The sequence below is a fragment of the Protomyctophum bolini genome (assembly GCF_963924005.1).
Source record: "Protomyctophum bolini genome assembly, chromosome: 18".
In the NCBI taxonomy this organism is placed as follows: Eukaryota; Metazoa; Chordata; class Actinopteri; order Myctophiformes; family Myctophidae; genus Protomyctophum; species Protomyctophum bolini.
In genome coordinates, this window is record NC_137879.1 from 12,051,723 (window position 1) to 12,074,141 (window position 22,419).

The window sequence follows — 22,419 nt, forward strand, 5'->3', positions numbered from 1 at the left end:
TCAGTTCTTGGTAGTAATGAGGGTCTGGTACAGAGGCTTGACTACCACATGGAGGTAGAGGGAGCCACCAGTGAGGTATTGGGAGCTCCGGCTAGTCAGGTCAGCGTTGGCCAGGAAATCCCCGTTTTCCTCCGTGCTCTGATAAAAGTTATAGATGTGCTTCACGACCACCTTGCCCTGCTGGCGAGCCATCACGAGCACCGTCTTCTGGAAGTTCACGCCGGCAAAGTCCACGCTGGAGGTTGCGGGGGTGACGATGATACGAGGCTGAGCCCCGTCCACACGTGCGGGCTGCGTGGCGCCGCCCGTTTCCGTGGACCTCATGCTCACGGGCAGCCAGCGCGGGGAAAACAGGGCGTTCCACGTGACCCGCTTATTGGAGTCGTGCCCGCTAGGACCCAGGTTGGCCAGGAAGCTGGTACTGCGGTCGTCTCGGGCCGGGCTGTTGATGACCCAGGGGGACCCCCAGGCCGGAGACAGGTAGTTCCTGGGCACGAAGAGACTGCAGTTGACGTCAAAGTACTTGGCCATGTGCAGTGGCGAGGCGGAGTGGAACTGGTAGGACATGTAGAGCAGGTCGCGCACCGACTCCTGGTAACGCGCCAGGACGGGTGACTGGGTCTGCAGGCGAAAGAGCTCGCGCGGGGGCATCATGGCGTAGCGCACTGCCCTCAGGGCGTTCTCGGTCGTCAGACCGTCGGGCTCGTTGCGGAGGATCCAGGCCTCCAGTGCGGCGAAGAGCTCCATCTCGCTCTGCAGGACGAGGTCGGAGCGCTGGAGCAGCGACATGAGCAGCTGACCGCTGATGGCGGTCCACTCTTTGCTCCGCAGCACCGACGACAGGTTCCATGCGAGGTAGTCGAGGCAGCTGTCCCTCGTTGTCGAGTCTCCGGCCTGAAGGGCGTACTCGTACCAGCCCACCACGTGGCCCGACGGAGAGTCCCTGGCCAGATTCTGGGTCATGTACTGAGTGATGCCCTCCTGCAGCGCCAGCACCCGGTACTTGGTAGCCAGCTTGTGCAAAGGGGTGGCCTGATCCAATTGCAGGGAGATTTCGCCACAATATAGATACCTGCAATATGAATATTACAAATAATTTGCAAAAGCGATCTGTGAAAGAATCCAGCCTTTTTACACTGGCATAATAAGATATTAGATATAACACATCACATTTGGATCAATATGCTACCTCATTAGCATTAGTTAGATACCCTGCTGTTGCACTACTAGGCAGGCACTGACACTGTTTGGGAACAAAGCAGTTAATTTGTTTTACAGTCAGTGACAAACTGTACCATTGATTGTAGACCCGTCAGGCTGCAAGTGCACATTTCACCCCAGTAGAGGGCATGCTAAGTTCATGAAATCTGCACGATGTATACCAGGGTCCATGCAACATTTCCCCCTTATTCTGTGGTATCTAAATAATTAACCTTCATTGAATATTTCCCTGCCCTTTAGTAATTTTACATTTCCTTCTACAGTAAATCTGCTCAGTTGTGCAGCTGTTCCTCACCTAATGAACTTGTCAAAGACGGCTGCACAGTCCGAGCTCTCCTTGAGCACCAGGGTGCCGCTGCCATTGCGGCTCAGCAGCAGACCCTCGAAGGCCGGGCTCTGCAGGGAGAGCACCAGGGAGTGGGCCTGGATCACCTTCACCTCGTCCACGTTGGGCGTCTCCACCCTCAGGGTCACGTCGCTGGCGTTTCCCTGCGTCAGCAGGGCCTCCAGACGCTGTACCACACCGATTGTGTGGCTAATGATGTCCCCTCCATCCCCGCTGGCTCCGTTGGCTCCCACCGTCACTATTTGAAGGAAGTAGGTGAAATTTGGTTTAACACTAGAGAAACAATAGAACTGGCACATCTACTGGATGGCAGGTACAGGACCAACAGTGGACGAGGCAATGCATACAAAATAGAAGTCGGCACACTAACTTTGTAAAGCTCCCAGTCAAGACTTTAACATGTCGACACAGTCTTCATCAGAATGATTCTGATGAAGGCTCTTATATTCTATATTTTGAGGGGCGATGTTCTCAAGTTTCGAATTTGTAAATCTAAAATAGGGCTTAAGTAGTTACGGACAAAACACACAAGACTACAAAAGTGAAAAGTGTGTGGGGGTGGTGTGGGAAGGGAAGAAGGAAGCCTGCTGTGATGGCAGGCAGTTGTACCGCCCAAATCCATGGCATCGATTAGCACAGCTGCACTGGTTGTCTCCATAATGAGCAGTTGTGGGTAAGAATTAATTAGAGCTTTGCCTCATTTGCTGCTGAGCTTCTGAGATATAACCCCAGCACCCACCCATTGACTCTGTCACTGCCAGGATGTGAGCTTTGATTCATCGTCGGATTCATAGCGGTGTTCCTCTTTCTGATTCTTGGCTTGTTTGTGACACTTCCTTTAACCTGATAACGAAAAGGGAACTAGGTTGGGCAGTAGGTTGTGCAAAACTGCACACTGTCGCCGTCGGTAACGTAGAGAGCAGGGGCCCACACTTTGTTTACGGAGCTATGTGTGTGGGTGGGTAGCTGGGTGGGTATGAGCACGAAAACAACATGGTTGTTGTTCACCACCTGTTCGCAACAAAACGCACACACAAATACACACGCACATATTAATCTATATATGATGCTTTCGGGTGTGCCAGTACAGTGACAGTACAGTACAGCACAGTAGAGTCATTTCTCAACCATTTCGGACGCGGGGCTGCACGCCGGAACCGGCCCGACCCCCTGGGCGCGTTCCTAGGGGTCTGGAGCTTCCCCCCCCACACCCCTGGGGACCCCCACATGATAACTCTGTCACCGTTTCGGACGCAGGGCTGCTTGCTGGACCCGGGCCGTCACCCTGGGTGAGTTCCTGTGTGTGTGGAACTCCAAATGCACTTGGAATGGGAAAATAGAGGGTGAGAAATGGAATAGGTTGGGCTTTCTTTGTATTTAATTTTTAATGCTACCAACGTTTGGGCACAGCAACACTCTTGGAAACCAAATATTGCATTGTGGGTTTTAGCTGACAGACTGATATATATTTAAGTATTCTTTAGGGGCATATCATATATGTGCACAGACTTTGTGATCTACCTTTTGGACACCCCTGCTGTAGAGCGTGAGTTTAAGGTTCTTGGTGTGCAGAGACGCAGGTGTTTAATGTATTGACCACTTTCAACCTGACATCCCTGTTCTGGGCATGTCATATTACAGGTGGCAAATGTTCCAAAAAACAGCAGATCTACAAGCTCACAGTTATGAGCTTATTATGCTGTGTGACACCATCATGCGACAGAGTATAAATTGGGGGTTTAGTGGTTAACTCCATAAAGAATGTTAAACATTATCTTAAGTTATTGTGACTAATTAAAATGGGTTTTATTACAGGTAATCTGTGATGATCCATTTGGTTCCATGTGTACACCCCCTTAATTTTCGGAACTGACATTGTCAATATGGCATCATCACTGAGGGGAACTGAGGTCCACAGGGAAGCGACCCTGTCCTGTTTTCTCTTTCGCCAGTAGTTGCTGCCTGGTCCCATTGACAAATAATGCACTTCCGGAAAATTCGTCTGGCTGTCGCCCGCTGTTAAAACGTAGGGTTAGATGTACAGGTCATCAGCATGGTCATTGGACATGGTCTTTTCCCCTTGGGCTCAACCTTCTTCCAGGAGAAGGTCTCTGGACTGAATTTCCACAGATCATTGAAGGTCTGGTTATCGTTGTGACCTCTCCATTGTAGTTAAAGGCTGAATGACCATAGCGTCTTTCCGGGAGAAGCTGTGCAGAAGTTGGTCTTCATGCATAATTGTTTCTACAGATGAGCACGTCAAAACAAAATGCCCTGGGCAGTTCGAATAGCGTTTGAGACGGACTCTGACTTACCTACAGCGACCGGTCCGTTGTGGAGACAGAGAGCCAACAGCAGCATCCTCATGGAGATCTGGACAAGCATCCCTGCTTGAATGGACATCTTTTTATCACTCGTCTGTGAACTCTGCCTATCTTTCTCGCAGTCTCCGTGCTCCGTGCCTCTCTTGTCCCCGACGAGATCTGTTTTCTGGGTGCGTGCTTCTGTCCTGTCCTGGGAGAAGAGGGGGGGTCTGTATCTGAATGTGGGACACGGGTTCTTTTAGGCACATCCGGGCGGCAATGCTGATCACCCCATCGATTGGTGGGCGGAATCCAGGCCTAGGTTGTTTCCATGGCTACCATTTTGACTCTCGAGTTCCCCATCTTTGTGTATTAATGCTCTTGCGTGGCATTGATCTATAGTAAGTAAGCCATGGGGGACCTTGGTCGGCTCTGATTAGGAAGAGCTGGGTATGAGAAATAGGGTTTGCAAGAAAATGTAAGCTTTCTCTGGTTGTGTCTTAACCACACGAACCATAGCATCCCTATTCTGGCCGGGGCATACTGAATGTGGGTCACTGTGCAGCCGGTTCAGTTCAGTAGGCCAGAAACTGCCAATTTATTCACTGCTCCCGGCCATATAGCGTGCTTCATTAGAAGGACTAAATAGTAGAATCAATCAATATAATTATGGCAATGCTCACTTTCACCTCCTCATCACTGTTGCACCAAACATGATCTAAACTAAGAGTCTTATGGTCACGTCAAGGAAATGATGTGTACTACTACTGTGTGTAATTTATGTGTTGAGATTGTGCTCCTGCAGACAGTGATGTGGTTGCTGGTGTTACCGGTTGCTCCTTGTGCGTGTGCATACTGTGTGTGGCAGGATCGAGATCAGGCGTGATTGTGTCAAAGTCGATAATCATCCCAGAGGACAAGTCCTTTTTATTCCAGTCTGTCTGTGTGAGAGGAGACCAGTGTGTCTGGCTGTCAGCCAAAAAGCTAGCTCATCGTGTGTGTGTGTGTGTGTGTGTGTGTGTGTGTGTGTGTGTGTGTGTGTGTGTGTGTGTGTGTGTGTGTGTGTGTGTGTGGCCCACATCAGTGGGATATCTGTGATGGGATCAGGATAAAGATGTGGCTTGTTTTTCTCTTCTCATAGTTTTTTATAAGGTGTATAACTAGATACAGTTCAGGTCAAGGATAACAGGGGGGATATGTCTAGTTCCAACAACAGTATAATGTTTGAAGGCAGTAAAGTAACATAATGATAAGTTACAGTAGCAGATAATTGGTGCATGGCTGCTTTGAGCGTGTGTGTCCTCCTGTGAACAAAGACCACAGTAAAACTGTGGTGAAACTACAGTGGTACGGCTACATTTTATAAAGGAACTGGGGGAGCTCTATAGCTTGTGTCATAATGTCTATTTGGTACCCAGAAAGCAAATGTGATGTGAGAATGTGGACTAACCAACGCCATTGCTGGATGACGATTGAAAAGCAATGAGTGAACATCTATAGTTGTGAGGTCTCCAGGATTGGTTAGTAACTGACTATTATGGTAATCAGGATTACATAATCAGATTATGAAAATGAAGTATAATTATAATCAGCATAGATTGCATTTGGAAACATGTAATTACTATAGATAATATTGTCCTGGTATGGGAATCTCTCAGTTAGACATAAAAACAAGATTACCCAGGTAGTCAACCAGGCTAGTAAGATCATTGGAGACAAACAATTGCATCTTCAGGACATATACTGTACAACTCGCTCCATAACCAAAAAGGCAATTCAGATTTACAATGATTCTACCCAGTACCCACCCTCTTCGCCTTGAGTTTGACTTGTTACCATCAGGCAGGCAGGAGGCTTGAAATTAGCAAAAAAGAAGGATTACAACACTTCGTTTTTGCCTAAGAAAATGTTTAAATACTTCCACCACCTAATCCCCACAGCCCATGATCACTGTTGCTGCGTTATCTGAATGCATTTTATATAGTATTTTAATGCATTTGTGTATATTTAAGACAAATTCCCATTTAATGTCAATTTTAATGGACAATAAAGTCTTTATCTTTATTGTCATTGAAGCTTGAATGTTGATATGATAAGGCCAGGTGCAATATTTGCAATCTATGTTTGATTTAGCAGTAATCCAAAGGTATTACGATTTAGATTAGGTTTTAAAATGGAATAAGCTAAATAACATCTTCTTGATTCTCGGTTCAAATGCAAGCCAGGCAACTCCCACACTAAATCCTCAGTGTCAATTTAAATCAAAGGGTGTACAAATATAGGATTTCTCTGCTAAGTACATTTACTTAAGTACTGTACTTAAGCACAATTTTGAGGTATTTGTAATTTTGTACTTTTTGTACTTTAATACTCCAATACTTTTACTTCTACGCCACTATATCTCGGATCCAAATATTGTACTTTTACTCAAATACATTTATGTGAAAACTTACTAGTTACTTTGTAGATTTTGATTATTATTACAAAACATACAGTAACCACTTCAGCCCTATATACATTTCGGCCATTCGAAAATAACCGATCTGCAAGCTCACAATGTGTCTCCATGCTTTGCAGATCTGCTATTGTAAAAAGATATTACATTTGATATCTTGAAATGGGACATTCTGCAAATGCACAATGAGTACTTTTATTTTGGTACTTTTAAGTACATTTTGATGCCAATACTTTTGTAATCAAATTTGAGAAAGCCTTGAAGATCATTGCTGTCTATTGTATTAAACCATCTAATATCTATCCATTTATTCTTCCCAAGTTAAATGATTGTCATTAACGTCTCACAACCACCAGAGGGCACACTAGGCTTTTCTCATCAGCTGTGCACAGCAAATCAGTCACCTCATCTGCCCGTGTGTGTGCGTGCGTGTGTGTGTGTGTGTGTGTGTGTGTGTGTGTGTGTGTGTGTGTGTGTGTGTGTGTGTGTGTGTGTGTGTGTGTGTGTGTGTGTGTGTGTGTGTGTGTGTGTGTGTGTGTGTGCGTGCGTGCTTGTAGATCTCAACTTATATTTTCGAGCCTTGAACCTATAAGGATTTTGTTTGAACCTGGAGTGCTGCGGGTTGTCTGCAACGGTAGTACTTCTCTCACATGCCTATATAATGACGTGGCCGTGGTCCTGCTGCCCATATGGAGTATGGCACTTTGTTTATGGTTATGTCTGCAGTCAGAGCGATGTCAATTCCGTTCACCCTCCCAGTAGCCAATTCTAATAAAAAGGATAATCGCCAAGAAAATAATCATAGTTGTAGCCCCAAGAAAATAATCATAGTTGTAGCCTTAGGCTATGTGAGCTATTTTTAAGAAACAAATCCAAGAACATTGCCTGTAAGGACAGGAGTAAAATGGAGACGCCAGGGTTAATGTGGTTAACTGTGCCCTCATTACTCAGTCCATTTCAATAAGAGAATCGATGCTCTGTAATCAAATTAATTAAGCACCAGGAATTAATGTTGTTAATTTTTTCCTAATGGAGGCCCATTGAAGTCATGTTGGTGCCACTGCCACAGCTTGTTTGTATTACAAAAGAAAATAAGCTCTTAATTGAGTGAACAATGTGGACTGGATTATTGGCCAAATAGAGTCACGGCAATGGTATGAGTCTGAGCTGAAATAACAAAAGATAACTGTGAACTCTGCCGTGAATGATATTAGTAAATGAACCAGCCACAACAAGGAGCTCAGGTAATTTGGAGATCAAACAAACACAGGACTTCTAACAGAAGTGGCAGGAGGACACCACGTTCCCATTTAGTGTGTGAATTGAACAATGTTAACCCATTCTGACCTGAGATCAGATTCATACGAGGTTTCCACAGGACACACACTGGTCTTGATTAACCCATTCTGACCTGAGATCAGATTCTAAAAATGTCAATCGTTCTTCGATTTTTTTCAAAAATAGCAGACCTACAAGCTCGTATCGCGCCACTCGGTGGCGCGATATGAGCTTGTAGATCTGCTATTTTTCAATAGGTAAAGCATAACATGATGCCAACACCAAAATGGGTGCCCGGTCAGAATGGGTTAAGTCAAGACATGACTGCAAGGCTGAACCCCAGCGAGATAAGAAGAGTCTTGTACTGCTTTCTGTGTACTGTACTACTGAGTCACAGTTACAGTTTAGAAGGCAAAGTTTATGGAAGCCAGCCCAGGACTGAGGGACGGGGTGACCTACACAAAGTGCTCTGTCTCAGCATCAGTTTATCTCAGTGGAATGGCTCCATTATCTCTCTCTCTCTCTCTCTCTCTCTCTCTCTCTCTCTCTCTCTCTCTCTCTCCACACACACACACACACACAGGCTAACACAGAAGAAATGCAGGTTACACACATGCACGTGCACACACACACACACACACACACACACACACACACACACACACACACACACACACACACACACACACACACACACACACAGTTCAGACCAGAGGGAGATTTATTTAGCATTTGTCTGTGCAGCAGAGGCTGGTGAGATAAAGATTGCCTATAACTCAGACTACACCTTGCAGGCGTGGCATATTGCCTCCATATGGGCTAGTAGGCTACACAAAAACAGTCATTACCACGACAAAAGTAGCCGATCTACAAGCTCACAGTTCATCGCAGCAAGAAGTGTTGTGATCTTTCTGGCTAATCTAATGTTCCCCCCCCAGAATATTCATGCATGCTGAGCTTCAGGTGGTTAATGTGATGGCTGGGCCACGCTGACATTGTTCCAATCAGTGGGTGGGCGATAGATAATGTGTTTTACATAATTGGTAACAGAATAGATAAAACACTGGATGATGGTGCTTGACTTTATGAGACATTTGGTACTAAACAAAAGTAAAAATAAATAATAGGTTGGCTGACAGAAATGGTGGAATGCGCCGCGTGACAAGGTATAGTTCTACAATCTACACTACACCCACACACAGGCCCTTATCATTAGTTATCACTGAACAGTATAAGCACAGGTGTATATATAGCTCCAAAAATAATGGAAGAGACCCTCACTCTGCAGGGGTTGGGACGGGTTCAGTATAAAATAATACTGTAATGACAACCAGTGTTGATTTTGACAGCACATTTTTGATTTTAGTTTTAGTCATAGTCTCTTGATTAGTTTTCATTTAGTTTTACTCACATTTTAGTCACCTGGAATGTTTTAGTGTTTAGTTTTAGTTTTAGTCAACGAATTTTCATAGGATTTTGGTTGACTAAATCTATAGTTGATTTAGTCGACTAAAATGTATTTTGGCGGCCCTTGATGCCACCGTAAGTCATTTTACAAGTGTAAAATGACTTATACTGGATCTCTTCTCCACTAGTCACTTAAGTTCCTAACATAACATTTGTTGACGAAATTGTCAATATATTTAGTTTTAGTCACTATAGGTCCATAGCTTAGTTTTCAGTTAAGTTTCCATTTAGTTTAAGTCAGTGAAAAAAAGTAGTCGACGAACATTTTTTGTCACAGTATTAGCCGACGAAATCAACACTGCTGACGACAACAAGCCATACGGTACATTGATGGAGCTACAAATGTTCTTTTGTGAGACCTTTTGGTTGCCGTTTTTTAAATGATAATAGTTTGAATTGTGGTTTTGTGTGTGCACACTCTTGTTGGTAATAAAAGGCCAGCGGAAAATGTGACTGGAACCCAGTGAAGTATATTCATAATAATGTGCAACATGCATGTGAACACAGTTTCTGTGTAATTCTATTCTTATGTTAGGTAGAACATTACATTTCCCACCACTGCTGCTGATTACCGTGGATAAAGGTACACCGAGTACATGAGGCAGTGAGCATATGAGCTATGGCTCATATGCATTAGTATCACGAAGCAAAGAATGCTGGCGACCACCACCCGATCAATATTCCCCCATTGTCCCCCATATATACAGTATCCACCCCTATAGTCCAAGGAGCCTGATTGATTGTGCGTCCTGCCAGCGCACGTTTCGTGTCGCTGGGCGGTTTATTAGATACTTCAGTGAACCTCTGGTGCATTGTAAAGTCTTAAGTATTGTGCATGCCAAGTAAACAGCTGAACACGCAGAGGACAATGATCGTGATGACCTCGGCCTATCTCCTGCACCGAGATCCTCTAACTCTGCATGCAGTCTTCTTATCTGCAGCTCTTTCTATAGACTGATTGCAGGGTGGCCATATTGGGTCAAAACGAGTTCGCTTTAGGCCTGATCAGGTCTGCACATGGTTTGCCAAACAGACCGGCCTGAAAGCGATGCAGGTTTTCCTAATCTATGAGTTTAAGCCACAGTCATTCTGTGTTGTTTGCTTTGGAGTGTTGCTACCATCAACAATTTGCAATTGTGGGAAGTGTTTTTTCTCAGAGAATTTAGTCAAGTAATTGGGCCAAATTTATCTTTATAAGTACAATGCTGGGCCAGGGGCCTGGCAACGTGGTTCCCATTTTGATGATTTACTTAGTTGTAATTGTGTGGGTTTTGACTGCTGTTATGAATACATACATACAATTAGCAACATCACTTTGTTTCTCGGATGCTACGTGTCTCCCTGCGTGCTGTGGACTGGGCACTGCTATATTTGGAGGGCCGAGGTCCATTTACATTCCGATCACAACCTACAAAAAGCCTTTGAGACCTCATTAAACCTCACTCGGGCGCAAAGCACACATCATGTCTGCATGGGTAATGTCGCAAAGAGGAAACCATCTATGTTTATAATGTAATGTCACATTTAGATTTCTGTAAGTATATTAACACATGCTTGAGTTTGTTTGTAATTTCAGCCACGGTTTTATCACTTCTTCCTCTCGCTCGCTCGCTCTGCAACTCCTTCTCGTCACTCTTTCAATGGATCACTTTCCTCTCATTTACCTGTTTTCCATCCACAGATCAATCCCTCTATCTGCCCTCCCCTTCCTATACCTCCCTCCCTCTCTACCTCTCTCTCTCTCTCTCTCTTTCTCTCGCTCTCTCACTGTCACCTCCTCTCATTCTCTTCCTCTCCTTTTTCACTCCCCTCCTCCTCGACCCCTTCACTCACTCTTGCACTCGTTGCAGTGATGTACCGACCGCTGGGAGCCCACGTCTCCTTCTCCTCCTCCTCCTCCTCCTCGTTGTCTTCCTCCTCCTCCTCCACTTGTGCACTGTGGGTCGTGAGTGTGGCCAGCAGCGATGTCGGGGACTCAGCAGGAGCCAGCCGGGCCGGGGGGACAGACGTATCGGAGCGGTCAACAGACAGTCTCTAACGCAGATGGAGAGGCTCTGTGAACAGTTGAAGTGAAGGTGAGAGTCCTGACCTGCACCTGCATGCGTTGTTTATCGCCAAACACGAGGACGGACCGTAAAAGGTAACACAAACTTGCTTCCTTCTGAGACGTGTACTTGGTAAAAAGAGCTGTGCTAATACCGGTAATTCTTGTGTAAATCGGCGCTGTAACTGTCATTGACTTCAAACGTTGCGTGCATTGTCTTATAAAAGTTAATAGGCAAGAAAAGGCGCATGAAGGGAGGATCTGGTCTTTATCATTTCAATTGTGTTTTGCAACAGAAGATTCCTCAGTTTCAGTTTTTTATCAACCATAAAAATAATATTTATGGCATTTTTCTACATGTTCCACCCCCCTCATATTCCAAGGGAGGGCTTCTTATGACACATTTGTCATAATATTATTCTGTGTCGTTCCTGACGCCAGCATGCACTCGTGGGTTATGTCTTCATAACAACTCGGGTCAGGGTATCACTGGGCTTGTGAACTTTGAACGACTCATAAACTGTATGTTCAGGAAGTTGGGCTTCTTCAGAGAGCGGATCCGGTGCTGCCTGTCAGCCGTTTCTTTACTGCCCAGGGCGAACCGAGCCCTGCACTGTACATCTTCCCACCCGTCTTACCCCAGCCGACACAGGCTTCTCCAGCTGCAAGACAGGCCTGACGTCAAGCCCAAACTTTGAACACTTTTCCTCGCAAACAACCAAAACGCATTCTCTTCACTGTGACATGAAACAGTGATACGTTTTTGTGTACAGTTATGCTGGCAGCAAGCGTCCTTTCAGTCCTCTCTAATCTCCCGGGCGCTGTTGTTTCAGGTGCATGTGGCCGCTCCATGAATAATTAAGAGACTTCAGTGAAGGGACAGCAGATAGAGTTTTAGTTCATCTCCGTGGGTACCGAATGCCCCTTTTCCAGCCCTTCTGTGCCGGAACTCAAACTATGGGACGGCCGTGGAAATGATAGAGCTTTAATCAGGAACATGCACTGGCCTCTGATCCTTTAAGCTATGGGTGGCTCAGTTGTTCCAAGTTCCTTCCCGTACTTATTTTCTGGCCGGGATATTTCATCCTCTGAGGACACTATCTGCTGATATATATACATGGGTGAATCAACAGTTCTCAATTTGATGTGAGTAAAGAAGACCATAACCGTCGTGTCAGAAGTGCTAGATTTAATCTAACACCTATAACGAATGTCATTATAATGGTGTGAAGCCCAGGAGAGTGGAAGGAAGATGCTCTCTTCTCACAGCTAGAATGCATTGTGCCTCTGGGGCATTATAGGATGTCAGAAATCTAAGTTGTTCATGTAATAAGCGTGAGGAATGACAGTTGGATGTGTCGCAGGCTCGGCTTTTCATCATGCTTTGTGATTACTGCCTCCTTTCCCGTTTAAGTATAGGACTCTAGCATGAAAGTACTAGCTGTGGGGTTATTGAATGCCGACTGCAATCAGTGGTGTCCTTATCTTGCAATCTGTGCCTTTTTCATAATGAATCATCTAATCTTCCTACCAATTCTGAGACTGGGATTTCATTCATACATACATGCACACACAAACATGCATACTGTACATATCTGCATAGACACACACACACTCGTATCTCCACGTGGATTGCAGATGAAGAAAATCTGCCCGGTTTCTTATTTTTTTCCTTTTTTTCCTCCTACACGCAGTGGAGACGGAAACATGCTGCAGTGTCTCCTCTTTAATGTCAAGCTGCACTAGTGAATATAATGGGGCCAATCTCAGTTTTGGTTCTGTCCCTGTTTTGTTTTAAGCTGTGGCCGTGCTTAAAAATGTTTGTCTCCGAGTATGCGTGTTAATCAGAACAAAGCCATTCTTTCTAAATACCAAAAGGCCTGAGGTCTGCAATATGTCCATACACAGACTTTATTTTTAAACATTTATTATAATGTTCTTATTTTGATCATAAGACCCAATTATTGAATGTCAAGTCTCCAGGTTTTCTTCAGAATATGTATTATTTACTACGACACTATGGCACACTAGGACTCCAACTACTGTAGTACTAGTGGTTCTTAAATGTTTTATTTGCGAGGACCCCGTTTGGTTCTATTTGAACACTTAGTTACAGAGCTGTTATGGTCATTCAGGGCTATCTCTTTATGTGTTTCTCGTCCACTCAATTTGCATGTTGCCTGCTACAATTCTTTCTATTGGTATGGGGTATTTGTATCGTGGAAATGTGACCTTTTGCTTTGGCAGTGAAGGCAATATATAGTTGTTGTGGTCACTGGTCATGCTAATGGATGAGCACAACGGTGTCGTCCACTCAAACCGATACGGTTGCACTGCAGAATCCTGCGTGTTTGTTTGAATTCTGACAGTGTCAGAATAGACCCTTACGGGTCCCCCTATACCAAGTCTATACTTCCACTGGGACTCACACCCCCTGTTAATTAGGAGTTCTTCTTCTATAAAGTTCTATTAATACCACGACATCCTATCTCAGCGAGAGTGTGAGTGACCTTACATAACAAAGGATGAAATATGAGTGTGTTTTGAGTCCGATACGGTTGATAGACCAAGCAGCCGCTCGCTTGCTCGCTTAAGAAGAGACTCCTTCAAATGCAGAGAGGCGCTGCCTGTTCTGCAATTGTCCTAGGGAAAGGCTATATTGATTTATGGCTTGGCTTATATGTATATGTCTGCGGCAATAACCGCACAGCATGTATTAGTGGGCTCATTACAACATGTATCGTTGGTGGAGCACCAGACCTGTGGCTGAAGGATCAATTAATCAATCATTCAGAAGAAAAGACAGCATGTCATAACATATTCACTTGGGGGGGGGGGGGGCGAGGGGGGTCCCATTGTATTTATTTGTATTCCGCAGGACTGCAGGGCCAAATGTATCTTATATGTACAATGCTGGGCCTGGCAACGTGGCTCCCAATTTGATGATTTACTTAGTGATAATTGTGTGTGGGGTTTGACTGCTGTTATGAATACAATTTGTGCAGTTCAAATGACGACAAGAATCGATAACTCATAGCTGAGGATGAGTCGCCTTTAATCGCTGACTGTATTACTTTTCGGCAAACGCACGTCACGTCATAGTGTTTGTTCCTCGTGGTGTCACAGACTGATGGCCGCTGAGCTGAGCAGGAGATGGAAGGAGGCTCTGGGATGTTGGTCGAGCGTCCACAAACATGTCGTGTCACTGGAAGCCTAGGAGATAACACAGACAAATATGCTTCCGCATGGATGAGCCGAGTGAATTAAGGATGACAGCAGGTGGAGGAGAGGTCGGGGGAGGAAGATCAGCAGTGGGGGGAATTAACTAAAGTACATTTACTTAACTACTCTACTTAAGTACAATTTTGAGGTATTTGTACAATTTCCAGTACTTTTACTTCTACTCCGCTACATCTCGGATCCAAATATTGTACTTTTACTCCACTACAATTATATGAAGATTTTAGTAGTTACTCAGCCCTATATACATTTCAGCCATTTGAAAATAGCTGATCTTCAAGCTCACAATGTGTCGTGATGCGACACATTTTGAGCTTGATCTTGTCAAAAGATTATTATGTATTACAACAAAACATTAAATGGGACATTCTGCACAATTGGCACTTTTACCTTTGGTACTTTAAGTAAATTTTGATGCTTTTTGTACTACATTTGAATACTTTTGTACTGCATTTGGAATTCCGTAATTGTACTTGTAACGGAGTAGTTCTAATTGCAGTATTGATACTTTTACTGAAGTAGCAAACGTGAGTAGTTTTTCCACCACTGATGGCGTCCTGGTGAAAGGGTGAGGCGCGGAGACGGACAGACACAAGCGGTGTAATAATGAGTGACCGACCACGTCACAGGGGTCACCGACGTAGGACTGTCCATCTGCTGTTGTGACCGTCCGTCCAGTTAAATGGACTGCATCTCTCCATGGCCTTACTGACCTCCATTAAGAGACAGTTTTCTCCCTGACAAACATCACGACACCAGGCCCAGCCAGCACTATTTATCTAACATCCTTCTCTCTCTCCTAAAGCACTTTCAATCTGTCATCCCTATTTTGGGATGACAAAATGTCCAAAAAGACAGAAAGAAAGAAAACAATCGCACCTCATCATATATCATCGTACACCGTCATGACGTAAAATAGACACTATGCCTATTTGCTCAGACACTATGACGTAAAATTCTCCATTCATTGTCAATGGGAATTTAATGTTTGTGTAGGACGGAAATCTACACATCTAATAGCTGAATATAGGAGGGGGTAGTGCCACTCAAAAAAAGGTTCTACGTGGTGTGAGCTTGTGGATGGAGATTGGGTAAATGGGGCATAACCACTTGGTGGTCCTTTAGGGGATTCCAGGTGGTCCCCAGCTAAATGGACCCCTGCACCAAATGAAGCTACACCAAATCGTCTCGTCTGGATGCGTTATGAGCTTGCAGATCAGCTATTGTCACTGAATGTTTGCCCCATGTGGAATAGAGAATAATTTTAACCACTTTATTGTATGTTGGCAATTTAGACATAGTTCACATTGTTCAGATTGTGTGCACATCTCAATGCCTATATTTAGGCCAGGTGCTGGATGTCCGGCATCAAGGCAAACATCAAGGAAGAGAAAGAACATCCGCACACTAGTTTCTAGAGCTCCAAGACTTACTTTATTTAGAGGCAACAAATTGCAACGTTTCGACCTACAAGGTCTTCATCAGGAAAATATGACACAGCGTGTCACCTCTTGCCGTGCTGTGAGCTTGTACATCTGCTATTTTTTAGTGTCTCCCTTAGTGATAGGGTGAGAAGTCACGCGAGAGAGACTCGGGAGTAGAATCTCTGCTTCTTTGCATGAAAAGGATGGGTGGTTCGGGCATCTGGTTAGGATGCCTCTCGAGCGTCTCCCTAGGGAGATCCTCGATGCACATCTCACTGGGAGGAGACCCTGGGGCAGACCAAGGATCAGATGGAGGTGTTATATCTCCAACATGGTCTGGGAACGGCCTCGGGATTCCCCAGAATGAAGTCTGAGGGGAAGTCTGGAGCTCTCTGGTGGAGCTGTTGCTCCCACCACCCGAGTACGGATAAACGGTTGAAGATGGATGGCTGAATGGTCCGTAGCCAAAAACACATCAATTTGGTGGGGGTCCATGACATATCCTTGAAATGTCCTTGACAAGTGTGATATCTAATCTAACACTTACTGTATAAAGAATGTCACATATGGTGTGAAGCCCAGGAGAGTGGAAGGAAGATGCTCTCTTCTCACAGCTAGAATGCATTGTGCCTCTGGGGCATAGTGTAAGATGAAGGCAGAAATCAAAGTTGTTCATGTAATAAGTGTGAGGAATGACAGTAGGATTTGTGATAGCCTCTTATCTTTAGGGGTCTGTGTCGCAAATTGTATACTTTCAAATTGGAGTCAAAAGCCAAAAGCGTATCGATTTGGGGGTCCTTGACATAAAAAGGTTTAAGAACTACTGATCTAGAGTTCATCAAATGCTCAAGTGTTTAAGTGCACAGAGGTCTGTCCACCCTCTGTGAATTATGAAACACTTTGAAGATCATGTTAATCCCATTCATATTATGGAAGGTTCTCATTCTGTAAGGTTGTTGTCGTTTTTTCTTTTTTTTGGTAAATTAATTCCCTTCTTTATCGTACAACAACAGTATCGCACAAAGATAATGAAAATAGCCCATCTACATGTTAACATGTCGCGATGTGACTCATTGTGAGCTTAATTGTAGATAGTGTTTTTTTCAGTATTTTAAAATATGACATATAGCTGCAAGCAGCGATAAGACAGGGCCAAGCCATAAAAGCAATAAAGAAAATAGCTATACGCTATATGCACAATAAGACATAGAAACACTGTGATGACCGAACTTTGGAGACTGGAGATTACTTTTTTTGTTAAGCTGATTGGCTGAAGGGGTTGTCTAGTGTACTCCCACGGCCAACCATGCATTAGCAGGGTCCAGACTCCACACAAATGAATGGAAATGCGATTTCAAGGGGGAATGGACCGGTTAACCAGGCTACGGAAATCCCAGGAGTGGATAGTGTGGATCATATTCCAGTTCCAGACCCCCAGGAACGCGCCCAGGGGGCCGGGCCGGTTCCGGCGTGCCGTCCCGTGTCCGAAACGGTTAAGAAATGACAGAGTTACCGTGTGCCGGTCCCTCTACTGTACTGTACTGTACTGTACTGTACTGTACTGTACTGTACTGTACTGTACTGTACTGTACTGTACTGTACTGTACTGTACTGTACTGTACTGTACTGTACTGTACTGTACTGTACTGTCACTGTACTGCAGTGGCACACCCGTAATCATTATATATACAGTTAATATGTGCGTGTGTGTGTTAGGTTGTTAGGTTGTGTGTTAGGTGGTGAAAAACAACCATGCTGTTTTCGTGCTCATACCCAGCCAGGCAGGCAGACAGGCAGGCAGGCACCCACCCACCCACCAACCCACCCACCCACATAAGTCCGTAAGGGAGTGGTTACCACTCAAAAAACGGTAGAAAAACTATAGGGGCCTTCAAGCTTTCCCCTAATAAAAAAAGAACGGTTAAGGTTTTCCACCCGACAGAACAATATTCAAATCTGTCTCCTTTACCATCTAAACCTCCATGTTCTATTGTTGTTTTATTTTCATTGTTCAGGTGAAGCAGTAAGGACCATGATTGAGTGGCACAATGCACACAGAATAACTATTCCTAAACCGCTTGCTTCCCTACTCAAATTAAGGCTCTGTTCCATTTAGGCTAGGGTGAAGTGGTTCTCAAAGTTTTTAATTTGAAGGACCCGCATTACTCTCAGAGTAGACCTGCAGGGCCATTTGGAACACACCGAAGGACACTTTAGAGACCCACTGGTGTAGCAGAGTGTTTCCAGTGAGCCAACATGCACAAGACAATAGGCAGTAGCAGCACCCTGACACAGTTTGACCAGAATGGAACAGAACCTTCATCAGTATCATCTGTAACACCTGTGAAGGAGGTATAGGGAAGGGGCCCCAAGTTCTTTCCAAAATGGCATATATAGGCCTATGCATATAGCCCATTTGACAGTGTTTTTATATTCATGTTTCAGGTGACGCAGTAAGGTCATGATTGAGTGGCCTAATTTGACGGTGGCCGCCAGTTTGCAACCAGAGGAGCTACGACCGTCTGAGTGTGTTCTGGGCTTCTTTGCTGTCATCTACTACAGCGCACTCCTCTGTGTGGGGGTCCCAGGTACACTGCATATATATATATACACCAACCACTGTGTGGGGGTCCCAGGTACACTGCATATATATATATATATATATATATATATATATATATATATATATATATATATATATATATATATATATATATATACACACACCAACCACTGTGTGGGGGTCCCAGGTACACTGCATATACTAACTACATATACACACCATAACAATTTACAATTTAGGCATTTAGCAGACGCTCTTAATCCAGAGCGACTTACATTAAGCAAGAACAAAAAAGCATGGGAATACATCACATAAAAAGCATTTATCATGCACTGCTTCTCAAAGTATGGTCCTCGAGGGGACCCCCAGGGAATACATCACATAAAAAGCATTTACCATGCACTGCTTCTCAAAGTATGGTCCTCCAGGGGACCCCCAGGGGTCCTTGAGTGGGTTCTAGGCAAAATGAGGAACATTAGTATCTTTAAATTCGACCTTTTCGGCTATTTTACAAGCTCACAGTGCATACTCTCATGGGTTCTTCTCTCATGGGGGTCCCCGGCACAAAATCTTTCTCAAAAAGGGTATCTTTGAAAAACAAAGAAAGGGTCCTGCATACTGTCAGACACTGTCAGACAAATGTTGCTCTTTATTAGGTAGACGTTTATTAGGGCAGCGATCCAGGAATCCCGAGTTGGTGTTGGCTAGACTCTCACTCTCGCAGCAACAGGTCGACGTTTCGGTCGCTTTAGAGTAGACCTTCATCAGGATCAGGACAGACAATACAGGGCACAATAACCACCAAACATTTATAGACCACACCCCCGGTAGAGATGCAGGTCATTGGCTGCACAGATAACCAACATCTTTCTCAAAAAGGGTTCCGCGGTCAAATAAATATCAATTTGGGGCTCCCTCTCCTTGACATGAACACTGATTTACAAAGTTAGTCTCTGTTGAATCTCTCCTGTTATCTCCTGATGTCTACTACAGTGTTATCCACTGTGTGGGGGTCCCTACGTATATTATATAATATCCACAATTGTTCTGATTATATAGTACTATAGAGCGCAGCAGTCCCGCCCCCTTTCAGAAAAGCGAGTGGCCCAGGAAATGAAACTCCAATGCATTTTTCCATCGGCACTTCGAATATAATTTATTTAAAGACGGTTACGCCGCGGACAAAGCCAATTCGGATCATGACAAATCATGACAATGAACACAATGTTTTGGGACGATCAAATAATTTATAAGACGAAAAACAAAACAAATAGTGTTGTCTCCTGCCTTTATTTTCTTCTTTCTAATGATTTGATCGTCCCAAAACATTGTGTTCATTGTCATGATTTGTCATGATCCGAATTGGCTTTGTCCGCAGCGTAACCGTCTTTAAATAAATTATATTCGAAGTGCCGATGGAAAAATGCATTGGGGTTTCATTTCCTGGGCCACTCGCTTTTCTGAAAGGGGGCGGGACTGCTGCGCTCTATAGTGTTACCAATCATACTAATTAATGATTTGTTCCATTTAGTGTAGAAATGCCAGTTTCCAGTGAGCCAACATGCACACTAGCAGCACCTATACTCTATTTGAACTGAATGGAACACAACCTTAATTCATAGCATTGGCAACACCTGTGTTTACCAATGTGTTGATCCTGTCTAGACCGGATGGTTAAAAAAAACTCTTATTCCACTTTGTGATTTCCGGCTATTTTGGCATCGGTTTGTTTTGGTCCTCCTGTTTGTGTTTAGTCTCGCCAATCGCTACTAGTTTAGTTGGAATCAAATATGGAACTAAACTATTCCAAGACATATACTTGTCGGATTCATACGACGCAAGGCTTTTATTGGATAGGCCCTAAACTTATGATGTCGGGGAACTTTGGGTACTTCTGATTCCCGGTTTGTGGTTTCCTGCCTGATGACTACAAATCAGTGACTACAACATGTTACCATCCACTCCCGACCAGATCATAAACCCGAAAAAGGAATGCTTTCCAGGCTAGGTCAGGACAGAGATGCCCCAGTGGCTCTACTGTTTGACGCTCTGCTGGTCACATTTGACGCAATGTTGTCCTGCCTTCGGGTCTCACTCAAGAATCGGTGCTGCTGTGTGTTGTATATCTAAATAAAGCTGCACAGATGCCTAAAAAAGAACTGAAGGTCAGTCAGAAGTGCATTTAACTGATAGTCGTATTACAGCAGATGTGCTTGTGTTACACCGCAATCAATAGCTGGACCGAGCAGTGCTGGACGGATGGATCTCTCAGTCCGTTCATGTCTATTCATAATGAAAGTGGTTGAGCGACTGCACAAGATGGACACGATCAATGCACAAGTGAGTTAGGTATACATTACTGGTGCATTTAGCAGCCAGGAGAGTTACTATAATCACACATGATCAAGCTTTCTCCCCTGGTTTCATCATGGAGTCAAGTTCTGATAGCTTCGGGCCCATTAACACTCAGAATTTAATTTACAGTCAGGATTTTTGCTGTTATAGTTTGTGAGCATCCATCCACCTTCCATCACTCCATTCATTCATTCTTTGATAGTCTTTTTTCTTTTTATTTAATTAATTTTTTTCTTATCCCACAATTTTTGAAACCCACCCTCCCATTTGTTCAGTATCAATTGACTAATGTAATGCTGGGTGCTACACTCCTTCTACCAACCTGGGGAGCGCAACGGACTGACCTCATGCCTCCTTCTATGCATGAGGAGTCCAAGCCATACTTCTTTGCACCCGACAGTGGGGGGGGAGTTTCCCCGGTTTGACGCCGCGCGTGGAAGGAACACGTTATTCCAATCAGTTCCTTTCCCCTCCATCAGACTGGCCAGGCTGAGGCAGTTTAGACTACAGGATTCATTCTTTGATAGTCTTATAATTCCACATCGCTCCAAACCCTCTGGTGTCCAATAGTGTCATCGCAGCGTGCTAAATTCACAGCAGCACTGCTGTCATTACTGTGCATGAGACTGCTAGACAGACAGGCAAATCGATGGCCGTGATTTGGTATTGATCCTGCGGCGATGAGAGAGTGTTGTGGAGTGGAAGGAAGGAGGGGTTCTGACCGGCTGTATATCAGACCCGTCACAGTGGACACTCCGGATGACCTCATGGGACACATCAAGGGCATTGCAGCGTAATTGGCCCCGAAGGGAACAAAAAAAAAAGGTCAGCCCGCTGGAGTCAACAACTGTAGGGGTGAAAGGGTCCTGAAAAGCCTGGCGCTCTGCTCTCCAAATAGCTGTAGCTAAAAATATGTACGGTAGTTGAAATTATTTTAACCACTTGAAGCATCCCTATTGGCATTTCATAATAGGCGAACGTTTAGCAAAAATAGGCAAATCTACAAGCTCATAATCGGTTGCAATATGCAGCGCATTGTGAACATTTAGATCTGCCATTTCTGCCGGGAATGTATGTGTAGAAGGAAACCACAGTGGACCAGCCCAGGTGTAGAGACTTGAGATCCTCAATCAACAAATAAATTGTATATATTTAAATCTACAATCCATAGGTTGTATACAATGTGGCATGCGCTGTCTGCTTCAAATGACTTGATTGACGTTATCAACCAGTCAGTGTCCTACTAGTCTCCTCTGGAAGCTCTTTTGATGATTAAAGCGATAAAGTGGAAGTGAAGCCTCCTCCCCACTTCTGTTTTGTTTTTACAGTAGTGCAAATGTATTCGAATATAAATAAATAAATATCGATTAACCAAGCATACAGTATTATATAGCTTGGTTATTAGCAGAAATGTAAATAAATAAATAAAAAAGATCTAAAGACATTTTAAAATATATTTTCGTAAACGGAAATGACAGATGACTCAGATTTCAGATCTCTATATCATTAGTGTCGACTACTGGCCTACACCTTCAACCGCTGCAGATGGGCTTGTTATATTGTATTAACATACACATGAATAATGTGAATAAGTCCCGCATTGTGGCTTTAAAATGTAGCTACTGGAAGATGGATCATGACTTTCTGCAGACAAATCAATGCCTTGTTTGTAACTCATACTACTGTGAACGCATCCAGCAGAATATGTTGATGATGATATCGC

General features: G+C 44.2%; 2 protein-coding genes across 3 annotated transcripts in view; one reads left to right on the plus strand and one right to left on the minus strand.

Moving 5' to 3' along the window:
* Window positions 1-5,329, minus strand: btbd17a (BTB (POZ) domain containing 17a; the record flags this gene model as incomplete). The annotated part of the gene is made up of 5 exons (XM_080789356.1): window positions 1-1,072; window positions 1,517-1,840; window positions 2,811-2,889; window positions 3,883-4,081; window positions 5,321-5,329. 5 exons carry the CDS (start codon window positions 5,327-5,329, stop codon window positions 1-3), a joined length of 1,683 nt encoding a protein of 560 aa, XP_080645482.1.
* Window positions 1,704-22,419, plus strand: part of gpr142 (G protein-coupled receptor 142) — a 26,598-nt gene continuing 5,882 nt past the window's right edge. The window contains exons 1-3 of one of the 2 annotated variants that reach the window (XM_080788533.1): window positions 1,704-1,818; window positions 10,921-11,210; window positions 18,224-18,366. In XM_080788533.1, the coding sequence (XP_080644659.1) occupies window positions 18,240-18,366 (127 nt within the window). In that variant the 5' untranslated portion in view covers window positions 1,704-1,818; window positions 10,921-11,210; window positions 18,224-18,239. The remainder of the gene's footprint in view (window positions 1,819-10,920; window positions 11,211-18,223; window positions 18,367-22,419) is intronic. The other variant, XM_080788532.1, reaches the window with a different exon arrangement.